This window comes from Argiope bruennichi, chromosome 7 (genome assembly GCF_947563725.1).
Source record: "Argiope bruennichi chromosome 7, qqArgBrue1.1, whole genome shotgun sequence".
NCBI lineage: Eukaryota > Metazoa > Arthropoda > Arachnida > Araneae > Araneidae > Argiope > Argiope bruennichi.
This window is the reverse complement of record NC_079157.1, coordinates 55,230,632-55,258,512: the sequence shown is the minus strand read 5'-3', so window position 1 is coordinate 55,258,512 and position 27,881 is coordinate 55,230,632. Positions and strand designations below refer to the sequence as shown.

Below are 27,881 nucleotides of genomic sequence, written 5' to 3'. Positions count from 1 at the left end.
CTGCTGCCCCTCTCGGTCAAACGTCCCTACCTGTCGAAAGTATGGTTTGGGATGGATTCGCCCATCCCATAGGGATAGACGTTGCGATTGAGACGCTAGTCCATTACATTACTTTGCATCGCAGTTGTAGGGAATCAAGACAATTATTCTAATAATTGTTAAAGATGTCGGATGACGAAGAATTATCTGATGAAAGGTACGACAGTGAGGTATGTATTATTCTTTGTATGTTGCTTCTCAATATTTTTTCTTGTATCATTCAAACAATATTTTATTCACGACTTAGCGTGCCTTGCACGTGTTTGTAAGAATTGCATTGATAGGTTAAATGTTTCACTGATAAAGTAGGGAATACTATAATAAAAGTAATTTTAATTGCCTTCTTGCATAATTTTTTCCAATTTAATCTTTTAAATCATTAATTTAATATTGTTTTGTAGAATGATTCACATGAAAGTTAGTCTTAAATTATCAGCATGGGCAAAATTGAAATGTTTTGTAGCTAGCAGTGTTTTTAAATATAGGAAAATAGCTTGTACAAAGTCGTTTATTTCATACTATTTATTTGAAGATAATAATGAAAAAACAAACAAACAATGTACTGAAAATCTAAGTTGATTAAAAAAATAGTGATGAAATAGTATCAGGGCGGTGAGAAAACAAAATGTTTTTGTAATGCATGGTCGAATGGAACTATATTCTTTTTTTAACCTGTTTTTTTTTTCCAGAAGAGAAAAAAAAAAGTGACTTTATACTAATGAATGAGTAATGTTTACCTTCAAAAATTTGTTTACCATATTCTAATTGAACCATCTTAAAAATTTATTTAATATTGCAGGAATAGTTCCATGATTTTTTTTTTCACTTATGGAATGAATGAATATTATTACAAGTTCTTCAGATGTACTATTCTTCACCTTAAGACTTTTTCAACAACGAAGAAAAGTATTAATCTGCATTTGCTCATCTGAGAAACAGCTGCAATTTCTTTTGCCAATTTAATAACAATTTTACCTATTTAGCTAAAAATTTGATTATTTATTATCATATGCAAATCAAATTATTTCCATTTTTAGTTTTAATAACTTCAGCTCATGGTGCTCAAGGAATTTTTATTATGGTTCTAGGATATAAATTTGACCATTTAGATTAACCCTTTGTTACAGAGGTAGGGAAAACTTACATCGTTACACAGTTGGCGCATATTATACACCAGTTAATTTTTAGTTGTAAAGTCATATATTTTTGCATTCTATAAAAAATTTTGGGAACAAATAACAGGTTTGCTAAGCAATAAAATAAAAATATATTAACACCGATTTGATCTTTACAGTGTAAAAAATATGTTATATGCAATTTCAAGAAAACTCTGGAATAAAAATAGGTATGGCAATAAAAACAGCCTACATTATGAATTTTTTATTTGGACAAATCATATTCTTCATTAATCTATTTGTTTCATGTGATTTTTTCATGTAAAATTTTTGCCACATTAGCAAATCAAAGTTGTATTATTTTTGTGGGCACATCTACAAGGATTGCATTGATCTTTTTTCTTTAGTGAGCTTACATCTTTGGTTGTATCTTATTCACTAGTATGCTTTTTAATTACTTCTTTTGTCATGATGGGAAAAATTACTATCGAGTTTCTGCTTCTTAAGTGTGATTTAAAAAGAGCTAAAGCTCAGTTACAAAATAAAGCTGCTATATATGGAAACTGATTCAGGAGCTGAAGTTTGGATAATATTATGGCTGTCTATCCTTGCTATGTTTAACAATGCATAAAAATATTGGTATTGGCCATTTATACATTTTTCTTGAGTCAGTATAGTTCCTTCCTAGTTGATCAACTATGTCCGCATCACATTTTGATAACAATCAAGAATTACATAAGGTTTTCCTGTCTCATTATCTGTACTTGCTTTGACAGGCAATATAATAATAACTTTATATCTCTTTGGTACATATGGGGCAAGACTTGCATTTTTTTTAAATCCTAAAGGTGTAAATCCAAGTCTTACTTTTAATGGTTGGAATTCGTGAGAAATTTCTTTTTTGCTAGATCTCATTGTTCCTTGCAAGGTAACTTTATCACTTAGCAATGATTTTGCTGATGGGTAACTGGTATACCAGTTATCAAATTTCTGCCTGATCCTTTTAAATGGCCAATTAATCTGTTACGTCAGCAGGCTTATTTGAAACATGATATGGGCTGTTAGGTTGTGTCTTGCAGTACGCTTCAAGATTGTTTATGTTTAAAGTCTGGATAAACAAATGCAAACATCTTGATCCATATTTAGCAGGTGTCATCGATATATATTGGGTGAAATTGCACCTACCATGAAACAACTCTAGTTTCTCATCAATTGTAAATTGTTCACCTGCCTTTATAACTGTACTCAAAACAGGTAAGAAAATACAAAGGTTGAAAACAAATAATTACATTTTTACACAAGTGTAGCATTTATTGTGCCACATGAGACTATGCCACATGAAAATAATCTGTGTATGAAATGTGGGAACCCGTGACCATCAACTTTTTACTGCCATTTATCTGAAACGAATAATTGAAAAGAGGTTAGGTCAGCAGTATGTGTTAGTCACATGTTTTACATAGAATTCTCGTAGGGATTTTCAAAAACTGGAGCATTTTGGGCACCAACTGTGTAAGTAAGAGTTAATATCACCTTGAAATTTATCTACGGTTATCCTACTTTTTTCTTAATGAAATAAAGTAGTTACTTAATCCCAGGTGTAATTGATAAAAGAACTGTTCTTCAATTCAAAATTTGTTTGAAACTGGTAGTCATTTTTTTAAAAAATAATTTTGAGATGCATGCTTTGAGTATCTTTATTTTATAAAGTTGCAAAATGCAACTATTCTATTTTTCTCTAGTATAATGTGCATTCATTCAGAACATTTTTGTCGATTCTTTTGATTTAATTTGTTCATCAATAAAAGAAGATTTTTTCTTAAGATCAGCATATCTAAATGTTAAAATTTTTTTGGATCAGATTTACTGTACGGTCACCCTTGGCGTGATTTTTTTACATTGGCGATAAATCTTTTTATATGGCAACCCCCATCCGACCCGACAAGTACTTGCAGTAACTCTGTTGGACAACAGAATGTAGCCGCCATTATTTAATCTTCGTTCAACCACGTTGCACGTGTGCTTTTTTTAGTCTTCAGTTCCCGTATGTTTATTGTTCATTATTAACAATTTCAGCGATTTGGCTGCCTTTTTTTTTTTTTTTTTTTTTTTTTTGCACATGCAACATTTTTACTACGTTGTTTTCTTAAAATCTCGTTCGTACAAGAAGTCGCCATTTTGGCGAGATTTTGAAAAAGTCGCCAAGGGTGACCGTATAGTAAATTTCAATTCAATTTCAAAAGAGAATCATATCGGTCGGATTTTCATCAATGACATCAATTTTATGCTAAATCTATCATTAGAAATGTTAAGAGTTTGGTTCATAAATGCTTTTATGGTTTTCTTACTTGTTTCTTTTAACTTTAATTAATCATTAATAGAATTTTGTTGATAGAATTATTGTTTTCAATATTTTAATTTTCTGAAAATATTGATATGCAAAAATCATTTTTCAAGATTTCCATAGTCCTTGAAAACTTGAATTTTATTTTACTCTGTTTGGAGCCAGGAAAAGTACTTCATTTTTTGTTGGATTCTTGAAAAATAGACAATGCACATGCATTATTTTTTGGAAGAAAAGAGAGAACCAATCTGTGACTTGATTTTATTTTGCAAATTCCATCAATGGAGGAAAGGTGTTGATATTGGAACACTGTCAATTAACAATTTTTTCTTTATCTGTAGTATGGAAGAAATAAAAGCAATATAAATGTCAAGACATCTTCTACGGAATTAGCTGGTTGGAGTACTTAGCCTTAACAAAGGCTTTTAGTATCTGTTAAAGATATAATGTTATTACATCTTTAATTGTGTCTACACTGTACTTAGATGCAGAACTAAAATAGTCTTTGGTGAATTATTTGTATAAATCTTTTGCAAGTAAATTTCAAACTTGCTGTGAGAAATGTTCTCAGGCTTCAAGATTGTCTAAAAGTCTTCATGTGCGTCCTTCTATAAGTCTTTCTGAATCATTTAACAAATCTTTTGAAATGATGTAAATGAATTAACACATTTGCAACAAGATAAAGAAAAAGAGGAAAGTTAAAACCAGATATTTGGCTTCAACTTTCTTAAGTCATTTTACAACCAAAGCTATCTTTTGACTAATTGAATGATGAAATGCAAAAATTTTAACATTGTTCAATAAATATTGGTAGTTTGCATGTTATCAACTTATTTATTTTTGGCAAAAAAATTCCATAAGGAGTTTAGACCTTTTCTTTTTATTTAGTGTGTGTGCATTGTTTATTCAAGGATATGGCAGTGTGAAGGGAGAAACCTAAAATTCCGAGACATTTACTGAAATTCTTTTTAGACTCATTTGTATAGAAAATGCAACTGTTTCTTAACATCCACTCAAAAGATCGGACTACTTGATATGTCTATATTGTTTTCAGCTTTGTAAAGGATGTTGAGAATATTGAAAAGAACAAATTTCAAATCTAAATCATAAATTTGCCTCAGATTATAACCAGAATATCGGTATTTCCTGTCAAATTGAGATTTTTTTGATAAAATTGACGAAAGCTATCAAACGTTTTTAATATTTTACGAGAGATTAGCATTTTTGCTATTTTGGTGCAAGATATTAACTTACATTATATTTTAATTAATTAGCCTTTTATTCTTGATTATTGGCTGAATTTAGCCTTTTTTTTTTTATATGAAAGCTCATGGCCTTGAGATATATCATTACTTTTTCCTCGCCATCTTACATTTTTGAGAAAAATCTCAAAATAATTTTACATTCTCTATGGGGGGGGATGTTAAGTCTCCCAATCATTATACAGTTTTCAGTAATTTTTATTTCATATTGCAGCTTGTATTTGTCAGATATATTGCTGCTTCCCAACACTTGTTGCTTTCCTTTTTTTTTTTTTTTTTGAAAGTGTGATTGTAAAGCAAGATTTTGACAGATCTGCAATCTCATTAACTGAATTGATTTTGCCAATATTTTATTTCTCCACTTTGGTTGACACTTCGATAAGATGTAGCTCCCATAGATAAAACATTTGATTTGTTCACTTACTGCAGATTTTGTTGACATGACAATATTAATACTGCATTAATCTGGTGAACTTCCAACTATGAAGGTGAATAGCTAGTTTGATTTTCCTGGGAAAGATTCATATGCCAACATTAGCAAAGTGAATATGGAATTTATTGAAGGCCGAATGCTGAAACACTTGTTAATTAGAAGGAGAGAGGAGAAACCACAGAATCAGGGAGATGTGAAACTTGATTGCCAGGACTTGGTTTAAAGCCTTAATTTGCGAATAAAATAATTTAATAAAAAAGACGCGAAACGATGAGCGTATTTCGGGTATTAGTCCACGATGGACGGGGCCTGGTACTATTTTGAAGAGGCTTTCGGAAACCAATTATGTAGTATCGGTATCTCCTGGAAAGAATGTCTCATGTTTACCATGTAAATATGTTAGTCATATTATAAAAGACCAGAGCAAATTAATTACCTTTCATTGGAAGCGAAGGAAGGAATGGGAGATGAAGAATTGGTAATCCCACATATCGAACCAACTCCAAATGTTCTTGATGTAGCAGAAATTGTTCCAGAACCGATCGGAAGTGCACTGACTGAAGATCACTACCAACAACTGCGGACTATTATCTGGAAGTATCGAGAATGTTTTTCAAATGTTCCAGGAAGGACTGACCTTGTCACTCATGACATTGAGCTAATGTCGGATGAGCCGGTTTTGTCGAAACCTTACCGAACATCATCACCCAGGCAAAATAAAATCCTGCGGAGGGAGTTACAGAAAATGCTTGCCATGAAAATTATTGAAGTGGGATATTCCGATTATACTTCACCTATGGTGCTGTTTGAAGCACCAGGAAAAGAACCTCGACCCTGTATAGATTATCGAAATCTAAACAGGATTACAAAAACCAAGGTTTACCCACTGTCCAACATAGAGGAAAGAATCGAAACAGTCTCCTCTGCTAAATACATTACAGTTTTGGACTTATCAAAAGGGTACTGACAGATTCCTATATCTAAAAACGCCCAGCGCTTGTCTGCATTTGTTACAAACTTTGGCACTTACATACCATTGTGTATGCCATTTGGATTAAAGAATGCTCCGTATGAATTAAGTCGAATGGTCGCATAGTTGCTTGAGGCTTGTGAAGATTTTGCTATACCTTATCTCGACGACATTGCGGTTTTCTCTGCTTCGTTTCAGGACCATATCGGACATCTAGAAACAGTATTGCGGAGAACTATTAAGCGGGTGTAACTATTAAACCGTCTAAATGCAGGTTTGCGGAAAGTCGGGTCCAATACTTGGGACATGTGGTGGGACAAGGTTGTAGGAGACCGTCGGAGTTGAAGATAGAAGCTGTTGCTAATTTTCCTACCCCACGAACTAAAACTGAGATACGCGAATTTTTGCGTTACGTGGGATATTACTCGCATTACATTCCAATGTTTCCATCCGTCGCGGCACCTCTCACAGACACCCTACAAGGAAATGATCGGTGAAATGGACAGAGGATTGCGAGAAAGACTTTGGTTCGCTGAAGCAAGCTTTCGCAAGCAAACCAGTGTTTCATTCTCCAGACTACAATCGTCCATTTATTTTGCTGACGGATGCCTCCGACAACGGAATGGGAGTCGTTCTATCTCAAATAACTGGGGACAATCAAGAACATCCCATCATTTACCTTAGCCGAAAACTTTCAGAGGTGGAAAAAATAATGAAAGATTGAAACTCTATTTGGATGGTCAGGCCTTCACTATTGTCACCGACCACAATCCACTGATTTGGCTAAAAACTAATACCAGTTAAAATTCCCGAATTTTGTGATGGTCACTTGCCCCAAACCCTATAATTTTACTAGAACTCATCGAAAAGGAATTAAGTACAAAAATGCTGACGCGCTAAGCAGGATCCCTACTCTTATGTAATATTTTGGGGGTATTGCCTGGCAGCCATGAAAGGGTATTTAAATTTTAATATGAAAACCATACTGTTCTTAAAGGTGTTTCGGTGCAGTGTATGTTCATTTATTATATATGTTTATTTTTGTATAGTTTCTTGCCATGCTGCGAAAATCTCGGGAAAAGAGAGAGGGGGGGGGGTGACTGTTCCGTCCTGCGCTCATTTAAAGGCAAGGACCTCTTAAGCCTTATTGGGAGTTAAACTGAAGTGAGATGGGCGTCGACGATATAAAAGGAAAGGATGAGGGGGAAAGGAGGGAGGGGAGATTTTGGTTGTATGTGTGTGATTGCCGGATCCTGAACTCTTGATATTTAGCATTTTTAAATTAGTTTGGATTTGAAAACCCCGGAGGATTTCAAACTGTTTTTCATTTATGTTTAATGTTAATTGGTGTATATGTCTGTGAATAAATGTCTTGTGTGCTTTTACAACTATGTTTTCCTCCTGAAGACACTGCACTAGTATACAATAAAATTAAAAACTGATTCTTAATTTTTAGTTTACTAGTTTCTTAAAATTATCTTTTAAAAAGCCTAGTCCTTTGTGCTAGCTTTTCTGAATTATTATCGACTTTCAATTCTCTCTCTCTCTTTTTTTTTCAGGTTGAGGATGATGAAAAGGTCTTTGAAAGTGATGTATGTTTTTTTCATACTTTGCTTAAATGTAATAAGTGCTTTGTCTATAATTTGGTACTTTATTAATTTGGTCTCTCCAGTAGCTTGATATTTTCATAAGGGTGGGTGGGAAGGAAGAAAGTGGGAAAATAAATTACTGCTTGCTGATATAAGTAATTTTAGGGTGATTAGCTTTGTCAAATTAACTGAACATTCACTTATCTAGCTCTTTTACTAAGCTGGCAGTCCTCTTATATGCTATTTGACAATTTATTGTGTATTTACTTATTCTGTTGCACAATTTAATTGATATCTGTTACTTATTTAATTACCTTGTCAAGCTTAGGAATCACTATTTTCTGTGAAGACGTTTTTGCACATATTGAAGAGAGAATTTGTTTTGGCAGAGGTTAAGTTCAAAGCATAAAGGATATTTAAAACAAAATAAAATTGAAGATTTGAATAACATAATACAAAGTCCATTTGTAAAATATTAAAATATTTCTCTTTTCAATGTAAATAAAAACTGAGATAGCATATCTATTTTTTTTATTTAAAAATTGTTTATCAGATATATTCATTTTAAAATGGCAATTAAAATATTTTCTAATTTCATAATGTAGTATGTCATCTGTCGTCTTTAAAATGAATGCACAAGATTCTTTGCCTTTCATGCTTTGCTGGTGAACCGTAAAAAAGCTACATATTATACTTGTTCTTCAAAATGATGATTTTATTGTCTGATTTGATTACTACGAAGTACACAATAGCATTATAAAGTTGAAAGAGCTCATAACATATGAAGTAACGAAATCTGCTGTATATACTGACTGGAAAGAAGCTGTGTATAAAGAAATGCCTGCATCTTTTTAATAGCAACGAGGTATATGTACATCGTTGTGTTGATTATAAATAAATATTTAGCCCAGTGTGCCGTTACAACATTATTCAAGATGTAATTGCAATTCATTTGGCTATCATTTTATTTTAAGAAAATTGCAATAGGACGTAAAAATTGCTAATTATTAAATTTTAAGTTATAAACAGCATAAATAATAATTTGATACACTAGATTACTTTAATAAATTTCATTACCCTGTGTGGAAGGGAGTTGTTAACTATTAAAGTGCTGTTAGAAGTCCTCAATTATTTTGAAGTGATAAGCAGAATCTCTTTTGTATGTACAGTGAAACTTCTTTGGACGGCCAGTTTCTCATGGCACGCATTTTTGGGCACATCAACATAATGTTAAAATAACCCCTAGAAAAAAATTCCTGTGAATTGAAAATTTCTCTTCCAGCATTGGGTGGCTGAACAGATTTCGTACTCATAATAACATCACTTTTCAATCTCGTGTAGTGAAATAGCCGATATTGACTTCAGTTAATGTAAAGATTGGTAGGAACGGCTTCCGTTGCTTTAGGCTGGATATTAGGACAAGGATGAAACAGCACTTTTTCCGCACTTTGGTCTATAAAAGTATGATTCAAAAGTTCATGGAAGCCAGAGGAGGACAAATTCCAAAGGAGCGGCCTACCATTAGTTTTTATGCGAACACAGCTCGGGAGAAAGAGAAGGCTTTGGTCATTTGGAGATGTCAATAATCCAAATGTTTTAAAAGAAAAGATTTAAACCATTTAGGTGTGCCGTGATACAAGAGCAAAAAAGCATAGATGACATGCATTTTTGAAAAATGGCTGATAAACTTCAATAAAAAAAAAAAAAAATCAAGCCAGAAAATTTCTCCTTGTGTTGCAGCATGTCAAGTGTGTGGAACTCAGCTCCCAAATTTCAAACTGTTATTTCTACCGCCATCATCAAATCTTCAGCCAGTGGATCGTGGTGTTATAAAATATTCCAAGATGGAATACAGACTGCTTTCTGCGAACACATCATTGCACATATGAATGGATGCAAAAGTGCCTGTGAAGGGGAAAAAAAATTGTTGGAGATGCCAAATTAAAACCTCCTGGGAAAAAATAAGTGAAGAAGTTATCACTAAATGTTTCATTGGTTGTGGAATCGGTAACAGATAAATCATCGCGAGACAATCTATACATGGTATAAAATGAAGTCTGCTGTAAGCGTCTGTATGTTTGAACTCGAAAAACTTGAAAAATAATTAAAAGATATTGGAGATATTTGTAATATTTTGTACGGCATTTATTGGAGAAGGTTTTAATGTATTGAAATCCTATCAAAATTAAAAAAGGAGTTTTATAATTGTGATTTTAATTATTTTCCCAATACGATTCGCGCAGGCGTAAAACACTTATCCGCGCATGTGCGAAAATTTCAAATTGCGCATATAGCAAGAGCTATGGTATGCATAGGCAGCACATTTCTTTGTTTACCTCTGTTAGTCGATCACACCAGAACGGAATTGGATGAAATTTAACACAGACAGATTATAGTCTGGAATAGGACATAAGCTACTATTTATTCCGGTTAACTGAGTGGTTAATTTTTTATTAATTAAAAACAAACTTTCCAGCCAAAAATCTTCATTTCTCCACTGTCAAATGAGTAAGGCTTCAGTCTTTTTTTTTTTTTTCCCCCACGCTAACGAGGTTAGTCTTAACATATTTTCGACCAATTATTTCAAACGCTCCTATTTATTTTCTTAGTGTTTGATGCATTTAAAATTAAACATTGTTAATTGATCAATCTTTCGTGTCCATTCTGAAGTACTTTTAAATTAAAATAAAACAGAATAAAGGAAATTAAAAATTTCTAATCTGCATTGCGTTACTCCAACTGGCGTTAAAAATTCACGCATGCACAGTGTGTTCTGGTTGTTGACAACTGTATTTTCATTTTCATTAAAAGTTTATCAATTATGTATATGTAAAATTATTGTAGCTATCTCAATCTCGATCGATAAATAAAATAGACTTGACTTCATTTTAAAGAAATACGGACTTGATTTGCTGTTTTATTTTATTTCAGGTACACATTGTAAATAAATTGTTTTTAGATTAGTATGTGCTTTTGTAATTAAATTGTATTTATGTTAGATATATATTTTTCGTATATGCTTATAGTTTTAAGTATATCGTTTTTAGGTTACTTTTTGATTTGTTATTATTTGATAGTTTTCTAAATGCCCAGAAAACGCAGATTTAATCTCGAAGAGTAATACAGCTCGGACTATGAAAGTAGCTAGAAGACCTGTTTGCAATTTTAGCAAGCACTTGCGGACTATCAAACTCCCACCAGCTGTGAGATAAATACAAGGACGTTTTATCAGAAGATATCGTGCATAGGCTGGATGGCACTCGCAATGACCTAAACGTTAACGGAGCTTTGGTATTGATTGAGGATAAAATGATTTCCATATCTGGAAAATGTCTCGCTGATTTCGGCCTACCCACACCGCAGCGAAGAAGGAAATTATCCAGCGAAGTTGTGAAGGAGCTAAACTACAGCACCCCGATTTTAAAAGCGCTGGTGAATGAAATAACACTACGGATACTTCCCAAGTAGCGTCAAGTATACGAAACGATTCTGCATCCAGTAAATAGTGGACAGGGACAATTATTCTTTCTTTGCGCACCAGGGGTACGGGTAAGACGTTTGTGCTGAATCTTCTGCTAGCCCAACTTCGCAAGGATGCAATATAGCTCTGGCTGTAGCTTCCTTGGGCATTGTTGCAACTTGGCTTAACGGTGGCAGGTCTGCACTTTCCGTTTTCAAATTGCCGCTTAATCTTGCAAGCGAACATACCCCATCATGCAACATCACAAAAAAACAGCGCCTGGGGAGTTCCTTTGCAGCAGTGCAAGTTAATATTATGGGTCGAGTGCACAATGTCGCACAAGCATGCATTAGAGGCGTTAAACCCTAGCCTGCAGGACATCCGCATCAATTAGGCGGTGATGGGCTTCGTTGTCGTTTTGCTCACAATGACCTGTTTGCAATTTTAGTGAGCACTTGCGGACTATCAAACACCCTCCAACTGTGGGATAAATACAGGGTCGCTTTATCAGAAGATATCGTGTATAGGCTGGATGGCACTCACAATGACCTAATCATTAACGGAGCTTGGGTATTGATTGAGGCGTAAGATGTTTAGGTCCGTTCTCATCAAAATTTCCACGCGAACGAAGTCGCGGGTAATAGTTACTTAAATATATTTGACAAATCGACGGCAGAACTTTAATTAGCAGAATTTTCAAAACTTGCAAAACTCGGTACTATCCTGAATCCTTTCAGCACGAAGCAGCAGTGAAGGACTTGATGAAAGTTTCTATTTGGAGTTCCTCTTTAAGTAAGTCTCAAACTTCATTTTAAATGTGTCAAGCTTGCTTATATTATGTATTATAGCAAATATCTTCAATTATTACAAAAACCCTTCAAAGCATAGCCGCTCAGTGAGGTTTCACTGTATATGCATCAAGACCGTCCGAATTCTAAACTGTCAGATTCCTTGCTTAGATCACATAAAAAAAAAAAAAATGTCAAGGAACTATACCTCTATTACCCATAGTTTTCAAGACGAAAAAAATCTATATATCTTATGAACGAAAAAAATTTACTGGAAACATGAACATCGGTGTTAGCAGACGAAAAATATCCATTGCACATATTCAGGCAATCATATGCTGTGGTGTGATTTCATGCCAATTTTTTTAATCTTATTGAAAAGGCAGCACTTTATAGCTACCAATAATAATCTTTATATATTGTTAATGTATTCAGTTCATGAATATTGTGACATGTACTTTATTTTCAGTCATTGTAATGATAATGACTTGCGATTTATTTGGGAATGTGCCTATAGCTGTCCAATGTACTTTACTGTTGTACAAGATTAAGTAAATGTTGCTGATTGGATTACAGACCAAGAAATAGTGGAAGTGTCAACCTGAAACCCATTTCCATGATGTTGGTGGAAGAATGCACTTACACCATCACAGGACGATGCAATACTTTGATGCATATGAAAAATTCTCATGCTAGGAAGTTGAATGCTAGTAGCAGTGGGCTATTCCTATTTCACTATAGAACCATATAAGCTTTTCAGTTAGCTGATTTTCAGCAGTGCATTATTTTTTGTGAATGGTTATTACAGTGGTATGGAGTTGATAATGCTTGCAATACATATATCTTGTGGACAGCTGGAGATTGTTTCACACGTGTTGTAATATTTAATAGTTGCAACAGCTACATACATAGTCAGTCCAATCCTCATGTAATCTGTTTACAGAAACATCTGGTTTGTTGTCTATAAATATGACCTGCATTCTGGGCATTAATATGATTGGACCAAGTCATTTAAATGGTTCACAGGACATTCATACTTAATATTTCTATTGTATTAACCAATTTCATAGATGATATACCCTCAGTGGCAATACATGGGCTGTGGTTCCTATTGAATAGCTTATTATACCATCATGCAAATTGTTTTTCTCTTGTCCTTTCAGCCTTATAATTTATGATTAAGCTTTTGATTGGTTGTGACATTGGACTTGAGTATGTACTTGATACATGTATTTTGTATTTATTTTGTTTGTTCATTTTCATTCTTTAGCTGGTTTGCTGTTTCTCGATATGTGTCTTAATAAGTTTGTAGTTGAAGCTGAGGTAATGGCTCTTAACACTAAATGTGTCAAGATTTATTATATACTTATTTGTATTGCTACCAATCAAATAATTGATTTTTAGAAAGATTTCATTTTTCTTGATTGAATGGAGAAATATTGATTTTGGCTCAGAAATCAATAATGTTTTAAATGAAATAATAATTAAAAATGTTTTTTCCCATTGCTATAAAAAATACTTACAAATAGATCATTCATTGCAGATTTCATTTTTTTTTATGCAAAGATGTTCCATTGTACATTTTCTGCATAATTATTTTTTTTTTGTTTAGATCCGATTTTTGATTTATAGTCTTTATAAAACTTTATTTGACATGTTTTGTGTTTATTAGAAAATATCAGAATTAATCAATGTCCTTTTTATATTTGCTATTCTTACTTTGCTCTCCAGCCTCTTAATAATCAGTGGCAAGTTTTACTTTTAATTAGAGTAAAAAATCTTGATATATTTTCTGTTGTTGTTTCTTATATAATATCCAGGCATTTATGTCTGCTAAATTTAGAGATATTAAAATTACTTAAGCCGTCCATTTGTGAGACTGATGTTGTGCTATATTTCCTCATCATTTGAGCAGTTGCCCACATTGATTTGACATTTGAAATGATCTTGGGTAAACTTTTATCATTTTTTTACTTTTAAAGATCTGTACTGGGAGCTAAATAACAACTTTTCTTATGTTATTTTAAGGAAATTGTAAGAGTACAAACTTTTGTTGAAAACTGTTTCACATTGTTTTTCACAATTGCGGACAATTCTTTTATTAGTTCCAATTAATGTAAACCTTTTCACTGGAGATATCTTATAAAAAAAGTTGTATAGCTAAAATTCTTTCTCGACTTGTAAATTGTTCTACGAGTTGCAGTATAACATTCACCTAATTGTATCTGTACCTATTTTAATTTTTTTTTTCTTCTCAAATATGGAAGTTCTTTTATGATGTACTTACTATCAAAACCTGATGTTAACCAGTGTTTGATACCAAATTTATCTGGCTTAATGCATAAATATACATCTTGTTTTCTTCCAAAGTAAGTTTTGCACCTGGTTATAATAGTTTTGGCTGATCTTGATGGGCTTATTCTGTACCTTGGATATAAATGCAAATTTGTGTTTTCAAGCATTGGCCCAAAACATTTTATAAAAATTTAAGCAGATAAATCTGAAAATTTCTGCTGATGATTTCTAAGAAAAATTTAGGGCAACATGTTCTATTCCACAAAAGAGAAGTTTTCAAATTTACTTTATGCAATTTCATGCATATAAAATTTTACAAGTACATTTGGTTTTGGTTGGGATAAATTCCATTCAGTTGCTAAAACTAAATTTGTATCTTTTATTGTGTATATTATATGTTTCATAATGTTTTGTTCAATCAACAAAAAAAGTAATCTTCATCTTACCCTTCAAAATATAACATTTTGCATAGCCTAATGTTGTGTATCCTGAAAATGTGATGAAATGTTACTCTTCCAAGTGTATTGCATTTTTTTATACAGTTCCATCAATTATAATATGCTGATTATTATTATTATCATTCTCTTCAGAGACTGAGTGAAAAATTCTCATGCTAGGAAGTTGAATGCTAGTAGCAGTGGGCTAATCCTATTTCACTATAAAACCATATAAGCTTTTCAGTTAGCTGATTTTCAGCAGTGCATTATTTTTTGTGAATGGTTATTACAGTGGTATGGAGTTGATAATGCTTGCAATACATATATCTTATGGACAGCTGGAGATTGTTTCACACGTGTTGTAATATTTAATAGTTGCAACAGCTACATACATAGTCAGTCCAATCCTCATGTAATCTGTTTACAGAAACATCTGGTTTGTTGTCTATAAATATGACCTACATTCTGGGCATTAATATGATTGGACCAAGTCATTTAAATGGTTCACAGGACATTCATACTTAATATTTCTATTGTATTAACCAATTTCGTAGATGATATACCCTCAGTGGCAATACATGGGCTGTGGTTCCTATTGAATAGCTTATTATACCATCATGCAAATTGTTTTTCTCTTGTCCTTTCAGTCTTATAATTTATGATTAAGCTTTTGATTGGTTGTGACATTGGACTTGAGTATGTACTTGATACATGTTTTTTGTATTTATTTTGTTTGTTCATTTTCATTCTTTAGCTGGTTTGCTGTTTCTCGATATGTGTCTTAATAAGTTTGTAGTTGAAGCTGAGGTAATGGCTCTTAACACTAAATGTGTCAAGATTTATTATATACTTATTTGTATTGCTACCAATCAAATAATTGATTTTTAGAAAGATTTCATTTTTCTTGATTGAATGGAGAAATATTGATTTTGGCTCAGAAATCAATAATGTTTTAAATGAAATAATAATTAAAAATGTTTTTTCCCATTGCTATAAAAAAATACTTACAAATAGATCATTCATTGCAGATTTCATTTTTTTTATGCAAAGATGTTCCATTGTACATTTTCTGCATAATTATTTTTTTTTTGTTTAGATCCGATTTTTGATTTATAGTCTTTATAAAACTTTATTTGACATGTTTTGTGTTTATTAGAAAATATCAGAATTAATCAATGTCCTTTTTATATTTGCTATTCTTACTTTGCTCTCCAGCCTCTTAATAATCAGTGGCATGTTTTACTTTTAATTAGAGTAAAAAATCTTTACTTGATATATTTTCTGTTGTTGTTTCTTATATAATATCCAGGCATTTATGTCTGCTAAATTTAGAGATATTAAAATTACTTAAGCCGTCCATTTGTGAGACTGATGTTGTGCTATATTTCCTCATCATTTGAGCAGTTGCCCACATTGATTTGACATTTGAAATGATCTTGGGTAAACTTTTATCATTTTTTTACTTTTAAAGATCTATACTGGGAGCTAAATAACAACTTTTCTTATGTTATTTTAAGGAAATTGTAAGAGTACAAACTTTTGTTGAAAACTGTTTCACATTGTTTTTCACAATTGCGGACAATTCTTTTATTAGTTCCAATTAATGTAAACCTTTTCACTGGAGATATCTTATAAAAAAAGTTGTATAGCTAAAATTCTTTCTCGACTTGTAAATTGTTCTACGAGTTTCAGTATAACATTCACCTAATGGTATCTGTACCTATTTTAATTTTTTTTTCTTCTCAAATATGGCAGTTCTTTTATGATGTACTTACTATCAAAACCTGATGCTAACCAGTATTTGATACCAAATTTATCTGGCTTAATGCGTAAATATACATCTTGTTTTCTTCCAAAGTAAGTTTTGCACCTGGTTATAATAGTTTTGGCTGATCTTGATGGGCTTATTCTGTACCTTGGATATAAATGCAAATTTGTGTTTTCAAGCATTGGCCCAAAACATTTTATAAAAATTTAAGCAGATAAATCTGAAAATTTCTGCTGATGATTTCTAAGAAAAATTTAGGGCAACGTGTTCTATTCCACAAAAGAGAAGTTTTCAAATTTACTTTATGCAATTTCATGCATATAAAATTTTACAAGTACATTTGGTTTTGGTTGGGATAAATTCCATTCAGTTGCTAAAACTCAATTTGTTTCCTTTATTGTGTATATTATATGTTTCATAATGTTTTGTTCAATCAACAAAAAAAGTAATCTTCATCTTACCGAGGCCGTGCGCGAAAAAGACAAGAGCTCTACCTAGAGGAGGCCATTAACATGAGAAATTTAGCTGCTGTGACGTCACAGCGTAAAGCCTTCGTTTGAGTGCTTGCGATTGGAATGCGCGCGTGATTTAAAGAAATACATATCGAAATTCCGGTGTATTCTTGGATTAACTCATTCTAAAGTAAGTTTTTTAAATTTATGTTAGTTCCATACAAAAATATAATCTAGTTATATTTTAGAGTTAACTTTGATTGCAATATTTTTAGATATAAAGTTGTTCTAGTATTTACTCACGTGGTGACAAGTCTAATTTGATGCTTTAATTGTTGATTATATTACCTCTACATTATCGTTTATTTAATTATGTAATTTAAGCATTTCTTAGGTTTTTCTAAAGCTTAGAAATTTCAATAGCTTCTTTTAAATGTAAGCATTTCATAATGGTTAGAAATTAATGTTACTCTCCGAGATCGTCTAAGCCTAAAGTACGGAAAAAATCAACTCGCTTGTGCAGGCCGAGCAAAACGAAATTGTTCGGCTGAAAATTAACGGACTTTTTCTCTTTATGTAAAGTATACATAATTTTTTAAATTCAATTGTGGACAAAAGAAAATAATAGGTTTTTGGAGGAAATCGCTAGAAAATTATTCAGAAACGCAGTTATTTTTTAAACATACAGAATGACGAATTTTAATTTGAAATAGTTTAATGAAATATTTCCTATATTATTTTTATTACAGGTAATAATTTAAATTTGTCGAGATCCTTGAACTTAATGCTAATTTAGCTTTTTTAATTTTAGTTAGCTTTAATCTTACATTTTTTGTAGAACCTGTGCCCCATTATTAAGAATGACCAGCTTAGAGCTAAAAATTTGAAAAGAAAACTGTCAACTTTTTCTTAGTAGGATAAACTTTAGGATATTAATCTTTTAGCAAACGAAGGAAATAGACCTACTGGGAAACCCACCTTCGCTTAATATTTCTGAAAAGGGGCAGTGCATCTAGAAACAGTACCCCCAGGGTGATGTGGAAAGCTTTTTCTAACAATTTAATTAGAAATTTATGTAAATAAAATTAAATAATTTATCGTTTTTGTATATTTTTTCTCAAAACACTGGATTATCCAACATCAGAATTTCCTGCTTTGAATTAATCTTTTTAAAATTGATTTTTTAATGAAATATCAGTTTTTTGCATATGCTATTTTATGAATATGAAAAAAAATGCTTTTTGGTTTCTGGTACTTTTTCTCTAAACAATGGGTTATCCTCTATCAAAATTCATTTCTTGCAATTGAAATTTGTGTCAAAGCCTCTTTAAAAGTTTTTTATTTTACTTGTACTGTTTTTTTTTCAAATATTTATTTTAATTAATCGTCGATGTTAAAAATTCATTCAGTAATAAGTAAATGCCAAAAACTTTGTACTTCTGTTGTGTTTCTGTAAATGCGATTTGATTTGAAAGGAAACTTATGGATTTAAAAATACAAATCCCCTATTCATTTCAAAGGTCTTAATCCGCAAGAAAATAAATGTTTAATTAAAGAGGTTTTATGAATTCTTAGTTTGTATTTGCTATTCATTCCGAGGTTAGTTTGAATCCGTAAAAAAAGATAGAAAAATTACTATCGAAAGACGAAATAGTTAGTTTCTGCATGGGAATAGCGTTTCCTACATCACCAACAGAGCTAAGCAGAGGCTTTCGACTGTGACGTCACGAATTCAACCTTTCGACCTCCTGCATAGCTACTTCTGTTTATCTTTTTCGCGCACGGCCTCGATCTTACCCTTCAAAATATAACATTTTGCATAGCCTAATGTTGTGTATCCTGAAAATGTGATGAAATGTTACTCTTCCAAGTGTATTGCATTTTTTTTATACAGTTCCATCAATTATAATATGCTGATTATTATTATTATCATTCTCTTCAGAGACTGAGTGCAATCCCTTTCTTTCTTGTCCCTTCCCCTCCCTACATATATTCACAATATTTTCTATGTCATTGTTGGCATCTGTAGATTCACTTATTATTTAATACATCATTGTTGTTTCCAAATATTATGTTTACACTTTTAGAAAGTTAATTTTCATGCTATTTCTGAAAAAGTTTTCACTCCTGTCAATTATTTCTTCTAAGTACTTGAACTGTCTTGATTGTTTTGATATTTTTCTTTGTAAATGGGAACGTCAATGTAAAAATAATGGAGTAACATTCTAAAAATCAAAATATAAACTAGCTACTAACAATATTTTTTAAATTTTTTTTCTTCCATTAAAATGATACCTGCATCTTGAAATTTAGGCTGTTTATTGAAAGAACCAATTCACTACTATTTTTGATTCAGCTTATGGTGTAACAGTCTTTGCATAAGTATATCAAAAACTCGTATAAGTGGAATGAAAATGCTCTACATTAGATTATCAAATCTGGTGCTCTTCTAAGGCAGTTAATATTTCTTTCAGTTAAATGACCTACTGTATTGGTAAGTGCTATCTTGCACTACGTTTATCATATTTAACAAATAAAAGTATAAATGATATAAAACTTTATATATATTTAATGCAAGAAGTCAAATATGAAAAAGTGATAACATTTTATACGAGTTTTTTTAGAAGTTTACGTTCGATCGTGGTATGTTTAATGCTAAGTTCATTTTAGTTAACATTCAAGATATTCCATAAATTTTATATTTTATTTCCCAAGTCCTAAATTTACTGAATTTTGTTATAGCCTTCCATCAGTTCCTATATGATGGAGCTCCTCCTATTCCAGCTCTTTTGTAGTGATTGGCTGGATATAGAATGCACAGACCACTAAATGAGGGTTTAGTTTTAGAGCTACCTTGATTGCTAGATTTGACATCTGTATGTTTCTTCTGTTGGAGCCATCTAAAAGAATTGACTTAATTGTTCATCTACATGTACTGTTATGCACACTGCATAACAGTAGCCATTCCACAGTGTATACATGCATATCTCACCATGTACAGTGGACAACTTCCTATGTAAACATATACAAATACCAATTTTCACATTTCCAATAAAGGTTTTCCCATGCACCAGATGTAACTTCATACATTTTTCTTCAAAATTATGAATCATAGAGGTACAGTTCTTAAGACATTTTTATGTATTCCAAGCAAGAAATCTGGTTATGTAAAGTTTCAGAGGCTTTGATGGCGCAACCTGTATTTAAATGACTCGTAGGTATACAGTGATGGATCTAGACATTTAGTGGCTTGTTTTCAGATTTTATCAGTTTCTAACAATCAGATTAATTTATCATTTGTAACTTTTGAAAATGCTATTTACTAACAATTTCATGATTGCACAGGTTCCACATTTATATATAATTTTATTTCTAAACAGGCATTTGGTGTTAATTAATACTATAAAAATTCTGTAAATGTAATAAAACAGGTAGAAAATATAACAATTACACTTGGCAAAGTAATCCTGTGTCTGTATTACCTATCTTGTAATTGAAAGAATCTTTTTTTTTTTTAATCCATTTATTTGGCAACTTGGTTAATAGCAATTTTGTAAATGTATTGTAATATGTTAATACATCAAAAGACATAATAATTTTCCACTCCTGTTTTTTAAGCCGTACCTAGGTCCTTCCTTTCAGCATGCTGTAATTGGTTTTCCTTTCTATATTGCCCACTCACACTTCTGAAAAATTTGGTTTGTTAAGAGGGACCAAATTGGTTAAGTATTGAATTATGGAGAGACCACAATATATTGAAATTAATTATTGATTTTTTTTAAGTAGCATTAATAAATAATTATATTGTTATTTTTAGAAACGGTTTTATTTATGTTATTGATGCTTATTATTTGTTAATTATTGCTTTTATTATGCTTGAACTTGCAATATTTATTGCTTTGCTTTTTTAATTTTAATGAAATATTTCTAAAATTTGTATATTGCTAATGGTAAATATTTAAATGGCATTGAATCTGTAGAAGTTTTATTTACTTTTTTTAAGTCTGTCAATTGTTACAGTATGTGTAGTGTCATAAAAAGTTTAATTTTGAAAAAAAAAAAGTCCTTTCTTGAGAAGTGCAAAAAAAAAAAAAAAAAAAAACTTTTTGTGTTTTTGTTTTCTCAGATATATACAATAAATCGAATACATGATGGTAAAAATTTGTCTACTGGATGTATCAAAGAAACCAACAAAAGGGAAAAATTACAATAATCAAATCCCCCCCCCCTTTCATTTTTTAAAAAATGAAAATTAACTTGAATGACTTTGATTCTTTATGGTTCAGATTTTGCAATTTTTGACGGTTTTTATAACTCTTAACAGATTCCCTGTTGAAATCTTTTTATATGTAAAGGTTTACTTTGATTGACAGAGTAAAACATGCATTTTAAAACATTGCTACTAGGAACATAAAAGCTAACAGGGAACTATTTCTTGGGTATTAGAGGTTTCTTAAGAAATTTTTAATTAGGATTTTAAATAAAAAACAGAATTTTATCTTGTTTTGGCCATAACATAAAAGTATATTTTTGCAAAAATTATTTTTACACCATCTTAGTTTTAAAAAAGGAACTTTTCAGTGATATCAATTTTGTTTCAATAATTGCATCCCCCCCCTTTCTTTAGTGTTAATAAATTTTGAAAAATTAGTTTTGGACTAAATTTGTATCAATGATTTTTAATGTAATGAAATTTAAAACAATGTCATTAAATATTGAATCACTTTAAACATGCTAACTTTGTGATACTATTAACATTGTGATTATAAACTTTTGCTTTAACTTAAATTTTAAAACAGTTCATTGAATAAGATTCTTCATTTGATGAGTGCTCTTAAATATTTATGTAGTGCCTCATTTTAGCTTTGAAAGATACACTATCTTGCATTTTTTATTCATTTTTTTAACCCTGCAAAACTGATATCTTTTTTAACTCCATGAATTGGTTTGTTATTTATAAAAATTAGGAATTGTTAGGTCATTTTCATTTCTTGATGACTTGCAGAAAAACATGATTACATATAAAGTATGATGTCAAGACCAAAAAGACTTGCAGCGTTCCAGAAATAAATATTAAAATTTAAAAAATATACGTTAAAAAAATTTAACGAAAACAAAGCATTCTATACTTGGAAAATATGCAGGTTTACATATTCATGAATATAAAATGTTACCTAATTTTTGCTGCAATTTCTCACTAAGCACCCTGTGTTATCATTTACATATTAGATTAAAGAGGTTTGTAGCATGGATCTAGTAGTCTTCATTAAGTACATTAATGTTATCATGGTAAACATAAACTAAACAGATATGTATAAATGTTTAACTATTTCCTTCATAGGCTGGAAAGAGAGCATATCATAACTTACTTGAGAGGAAAAGAAGAGATAATATCAAAGATAGTTTTTGTCAGCTGAGAGATGTTTTACCATCTTTCAGTAAGAAAAAAAAAGTACGGGTAAGATTCACTCTTTTGATATGATTGTACGCTTGTTTACAAATATAAAGTTGATGAGTATTTTGATGAAGTTATTATAATTTGAGGTAAGTATTTATTCATCTCACTCCTAATAAAAGGGGAAATATGTTTGTTTTTTATATAATACAAATTTATTTATAAATTTTATATCTGTCTATTTTATATGATGCTAGTTAATATACTCTACTCAGAATGAAAATACCATTATGTCTAATGTTTTTAATGATAAAAAATATATATTTTTTTTATAAAAGTCAAAAATTTTCTTCTTATTTAAAATATTTTAATATTCAACATTGTATTTTAATATTGTAAAGTGTCAAAATTATTTTTAAAATTAGTAGGAGCCAATTTTTCACATAAAATATTAATAATTTTTAATGTGTGATGTAAAATTTAATTAAACATTTGAAGTATAAACTTGGTAGTAAATAAAATACATTAAAATGTCTATTCCTATAAATAGAATTGTTAATATTAAGGATAGAATTTTTTTTCCATATATTGAAACTAAATTTTTAATAAAATTTTTTACAATTTAATTATTTACCACCAAACCTTCTTTTTGATAATATTTGAGAGCAATATTTGAAGAAAATTATTCACTAATTTGTAATTCTATAATGTACAAACTATTTATATATTTCTCTTTAATTAAATTACCGTTTAGATTTCTTTTATTCTTTGAACAGCATAACTTCAATTGTACATGCATGATAGAAGCATAATTTTTAAATTTATCATTACAATTAATTAATTATTTAATTGTAATATTTTCAGTAAAAATCTTTCTTGTTTATAAGCAAAATTTGAAGAAACTTTATTCTGTTATTTAGACTTTCATAGCATATTAGTCATTTTTTTAAAATTTATATAAATAACAATACTTATGAGATATTTTGCCTCCCTGGCAACTTGTTGTATGGCTCTAAGACATTCTGTTTATTTAATTGCTATATATTATAAACAGTTTTTATCTGACAAATTTAAGTCCTTAGCATAACTTTCTGAATATAAGCTGAACCATGTAAAAACCAAAAATGTGTATTTTCCTACAAGTTTACCCAACATTCAAAACCTATATTTAGAAAATAAAATAAATTTTGTGACTTTTAAGCATGTTGCCACAAGGATGAAAATATTGCTAATTAAGTGAAACAGGTGGAATATTTGTACTTAAGTCACCATAAAAGCAAACAACAGATGCCAGCATTGATAGTTTTAAATCTATTGACTTCATCTGAAACTAGCATATTTTCATTCATTCATTAGCTCTGTAATATACAATCTGTTGTATTAATGTAAGTTTTATTTTCTGTACTCTTTTATTTTTTGTTTGAAGAATGAGAGCGGGAAGAGATACTTACGTTGCAAATTTCACTTTGCAAGCGATAGCATTTGTGGAAAATTCCATCCAACCCAACAAAATAGTAAAAATATATATAATTTAAAAAGTTAAACAATTCATTTTCACTTACAATTATTTCATTTAAATTTAATTTTAAGATATGTAAACTGTAGGGGGGAAAAGGTGCTATATTTGATTTTTTAGCCATTTATCATGTGCCTAGTTAACAAAAATGCACCTATGGTTTGGGTGAAATTATATCCATGCATAAGTTGATCCCTCTAGTTTAGTTTTAGAAATGATTACAAAAATTCTCAGTCTGTATACAGAAATTTATTATAATTTCTTGTTATTTTAGGCTTCTAGAGTCCAAATTTTGAAGAAATCATGTGATTTCATCAAACAGCAACCAGAGCTTCAAAAACTGAAAGAGGAAACAGCAAGTTTAGAAGAAGAAAACAGACTTCTGGAGAAATCAAGTTAGTTATTAAGTTGTCAGATATCTTTTCTTTTTTAAAGAAAGATTTCTGGTGGCTTTCTTTGTTTCTTTTGGTGATCTTTCAGATAGAAATCACATAAAGAATAGAATTAGAAGTGGTCACATACTTCTTCAAAAACAGTCGTACATTAGGCATTTCTTCATTACCTTAATTCAGGGAAAACCTTATATTTTTTTTTTTTTTTTTTTTGTGCGTGTGTGTTTAATAAAATTGCATTTTCATTTTGTACCACCAAATGAAATGATATCATTCCTACAAAAGATGTTTTAGGTATTTGCAATATATAGATTTAAATGTGTACTGATAGCTTACCAGTGAATAATCATCAAAAATATATCATGGCTAATATAGTCAAAATTTAATGATTAACAAGACATGTATTTGTCTAAAATTTGCAGTACATAAATACCATGTAAACAACGCTTCTACAAGATATATTTGTTACCAAATGTGAATAATCCATATCTTATAGGGAATGTTTTGAAGATAATTGTATATCATTATTTTGGATTAGATATTCTGTAGAAATCTTCAAAAAGGACATTTTTATAATGTTCTACTTTGAGGATATTGACTACTTCAGATTAAACTAAATATAAAAATGGAATACAGTAAAAGAAAAACTGAAAATCTAAGTAAAGGAAATTATTATTATAACTAAATATAGATATAGATTCATTTTAATAATTTATGAATTAGAATAGATTGAAGTACACATTTTTGTACAAAAGAAGCAGAAAGTTAAAAACTTTATATTTGTATTCTGAGGTATTTTGAAAAGTCATTCAAGCATAGATTTTTGTTACATTAATTCCTATGTAATCTTTTTATTCTCCACATTGATCTTGTATTGTTGTAGGGTAAGGACTAATTACCTTTCAATGTGATTTACAAACACTTACTGTTAATCATCATTTGTGTCTATCCTTTATTCTACTAAAAGGCAGATGTAATTATTTCCCACTTAATTTAAAATGTAGAAGAGAACAGTGTTATGAATTTCTGTGCATCGCTCTTTTTTCGTCTAAAGCTTTATTTCTGTATTTAAAAGAAAAACAAACTCTCTATCTTATAAATGAGCATTTTTTTTAATCAGTGGGAAGGAAATTTTATTTCTTAATTAGGGGGCTCCACCCCCTGCTCCCTGATGCTTCCAAACCCCAGAAACTGCTCCTCTCCAATCGCTATGCAATCCAAGGTCACTTTACTCGCTCAGCATCAATTAAACTACTTTAATCTAGTAACAGATATATTCAGATTCAATTTATTCCAACACCTACAGGATAAATACAGATGTCTCGATTAACAGGTGGTTCGCCATTATCTCCAACAAACATCACTGCAATTTCTGTTTTTGTAATAGGTTGGTTATATATACGTATATCTAAATTTCTAGTCTCCATGAAAACCATCCTGATATTTGTAGCATGATTTTCTTCAATTATATAATGTATCATCTGCAGGTAACAATAGATAAACAGATTGATTGCTCTCAACATAGAATCTTTGCATCATAGAAAGCAAACATCTATCATTTCTCTTCATGCGTTTTTCAGTGGCTTCACTGGTATCAAACACATGTAACTGATCATAATCTGGTTTATGACCACTGTATAAACCACTGTATAAAAGAAACCATATGGTATATCTTATCATGAATTCTATAGCAATATGGCCCTGTTCCAGGAGGAGGTGTAAGTTGAGCTCCCATGGAAGCAGAATTATATTCTCTTATATGCTTCCGATAGTTTCTTCCTTCATTGAATCACTGATCTGCAAGTCTTTCAATATTTCCAATGGATTCAACAGATGTTCCAGACAATTATTTTATCATTACAACATTTTGTGTATTTGCCACTTGAATTTACTTCTTTTTCCCAGTAATGTGTCTGGCAAAAAGAACAGAGTCCTGGCATAGTCCCACAACTATGCTCCTCTAGTTCGGAAACTTCACTCTGTACACATAAACTCTTAACCCTATCTTGTTCATTAGGATTGGATCTTATGAACAATTCATTCGACCTGTCTTCTCTTTTTCGACGATTTCATTTTAAAATCGATATGGTACAACTTAAACTCATTATTAAAAAATTTGCCCGTTTTTTCACCGTCAATTTTTTTGTTAAAAAAATTTTCAAACCGTTCAAGAATAGTGTTTACTTGAAATCTTGTCAAGTCACTAAAGAAATTCTCAAACGATTTTTTTTTTCATTACATTGCTAGTTAAATGTTTTAGTACAAAGTATGACCATTGGAACATTATAAAAGAAAGTTTCCTAAACTTGCTTTGACATGATTGTATTAAGATTACTACATTCATTACTAATCATTCAAAGATTACTACATTCATTACTAATCATTCAAAGATTACTACATTCATTAAAGTTCTTCATTGCATTATCCAGTTTGTAATCATTTAAATACATTCATTATTCATGGTGAGTTTGTAAAGATAAAGTAGCCTGCTACTTTATTAATATAGAAATCAGAAAAATAACGTTTTATGCAAGTGTGGAAGATTTAATTTTAGAACATACTTTCACAAGTACAATGCAATAAAAAAAAAAATTTTTTTTTAAACAAAAGTGTAATAGTTAATGGTAATAAGTATCGAATCTTATTCAGTAAATCTTTTTCTTCCCTTTTAGTTGCCAGTTTAGACGAGGCAATTGCAAATAATGATTTAGAAACTATAGCAAGATTTGAGCGCACAAACCTGCCTTTAAAACGTAGATATTACATGCTAGAAAGTGAAGATACAGGTTCAGATGACCATGAAACTTCCGATGAAGATGGTGGTTCTTCTCCTCCTGAGCCTTCTCCTGTTCCTGCCCCTCAGCGTAAAAGGGTTAGAAAGAGTTAGAAATGTATCGCTGTCAACATATTGTTAAAAATTGTTGCATTATAAGGACATATTTATACTATATGTATAGATAGATACCTTTCATTGTATATTTTTCCCCCATCATAATAAAATCATGCTTTTTAATATTTTTATAGACCACTGTATAAAAAAAAGTTGAAGTCCATGATATTATTATGTAGTTTAAGAGACATTTGTTTGTAATTACACTCTGTAGGTTTTCCTTTCTTTGTATTGCAAAATAGTAAAGTCTTGACTTAAAATTGGAACATTACAAATTTAATACTCATTTCCATTAAATATCTGCATTATATGATGGATACTGTTGCATCTAATGCATATTAATCGACCACAATGAGCCATACATTTCATATTAATATTGTGTAGGATTTTTCTAGCGCCAATATACACACACACATTGAGCTTTATATAAGTACTAGCCGCCTTTAGTGACCAGGTTCGCCAATGTTAATGCTCGTTAAAATTTTAATAATTATTTTATGTAATTCTACTTTAATTCTACTTCTTCATGAAAATATTTTAAAACTTCATATTTCAATTCACTCATAATATTATAAAGGCCTTCAGTCATAACGAAATCTGTATCTCTCCAATTTTCTGTTAGCTCCTGTAGAATTTATGCTTTAAATTAAAGTGGAAATGATTAATCTGCAATTAATATAATATTTTTTATTAAAACAAAGCATTTTTTTTTTTTTTGTAATATGATTACTGAAAA

At 30.6% G+C, this 27,881-nt stretch overlaps 1 protein-coding gene across 3 annotated transcripts; it reads left to right on the top strand.

Annotated features, from left to right (window-relative positions):
* On the top strand, window positions 1-27,274 carry LOC129974859 (protein max-like). 3 transcript variants are annotated; one of them, XM_056087626.1, is made up of 5 exons: window positions 4-209; window positions 7,723-7,755; window positions 22,294-22,404; window positions 24,138-24,258; window positions 26,928-27,274. In XM_056087626.1, the coding sequence occupies exons 1-5, from the start codon at window positions 165-167 to the stop codon at window positions 27,140-27,142; spliced, it is 525 nt and encodes a 174-aa protein (XP_055943601.1). In that variant the 5' UTR covers window positions 4-164; the 3' UTR covers window positions 27,143-27,274. The 3 variants fall into 3 exon arrangements, with proteins under 3 accessions (XP_055943602.1, XP_055943601.1, XP_055943600.1); XM_056087625.1 differs by having other exon boundaries at window positions 7-209; window positions 22,294-22,410; XM_056087627.1 differs by lacking the exon at window positions 22,294-22,404 and having other exon boundaries at window positions 1-209.
* Window positions 27,275-27,881: the final 607 nt, after the last annotated feature.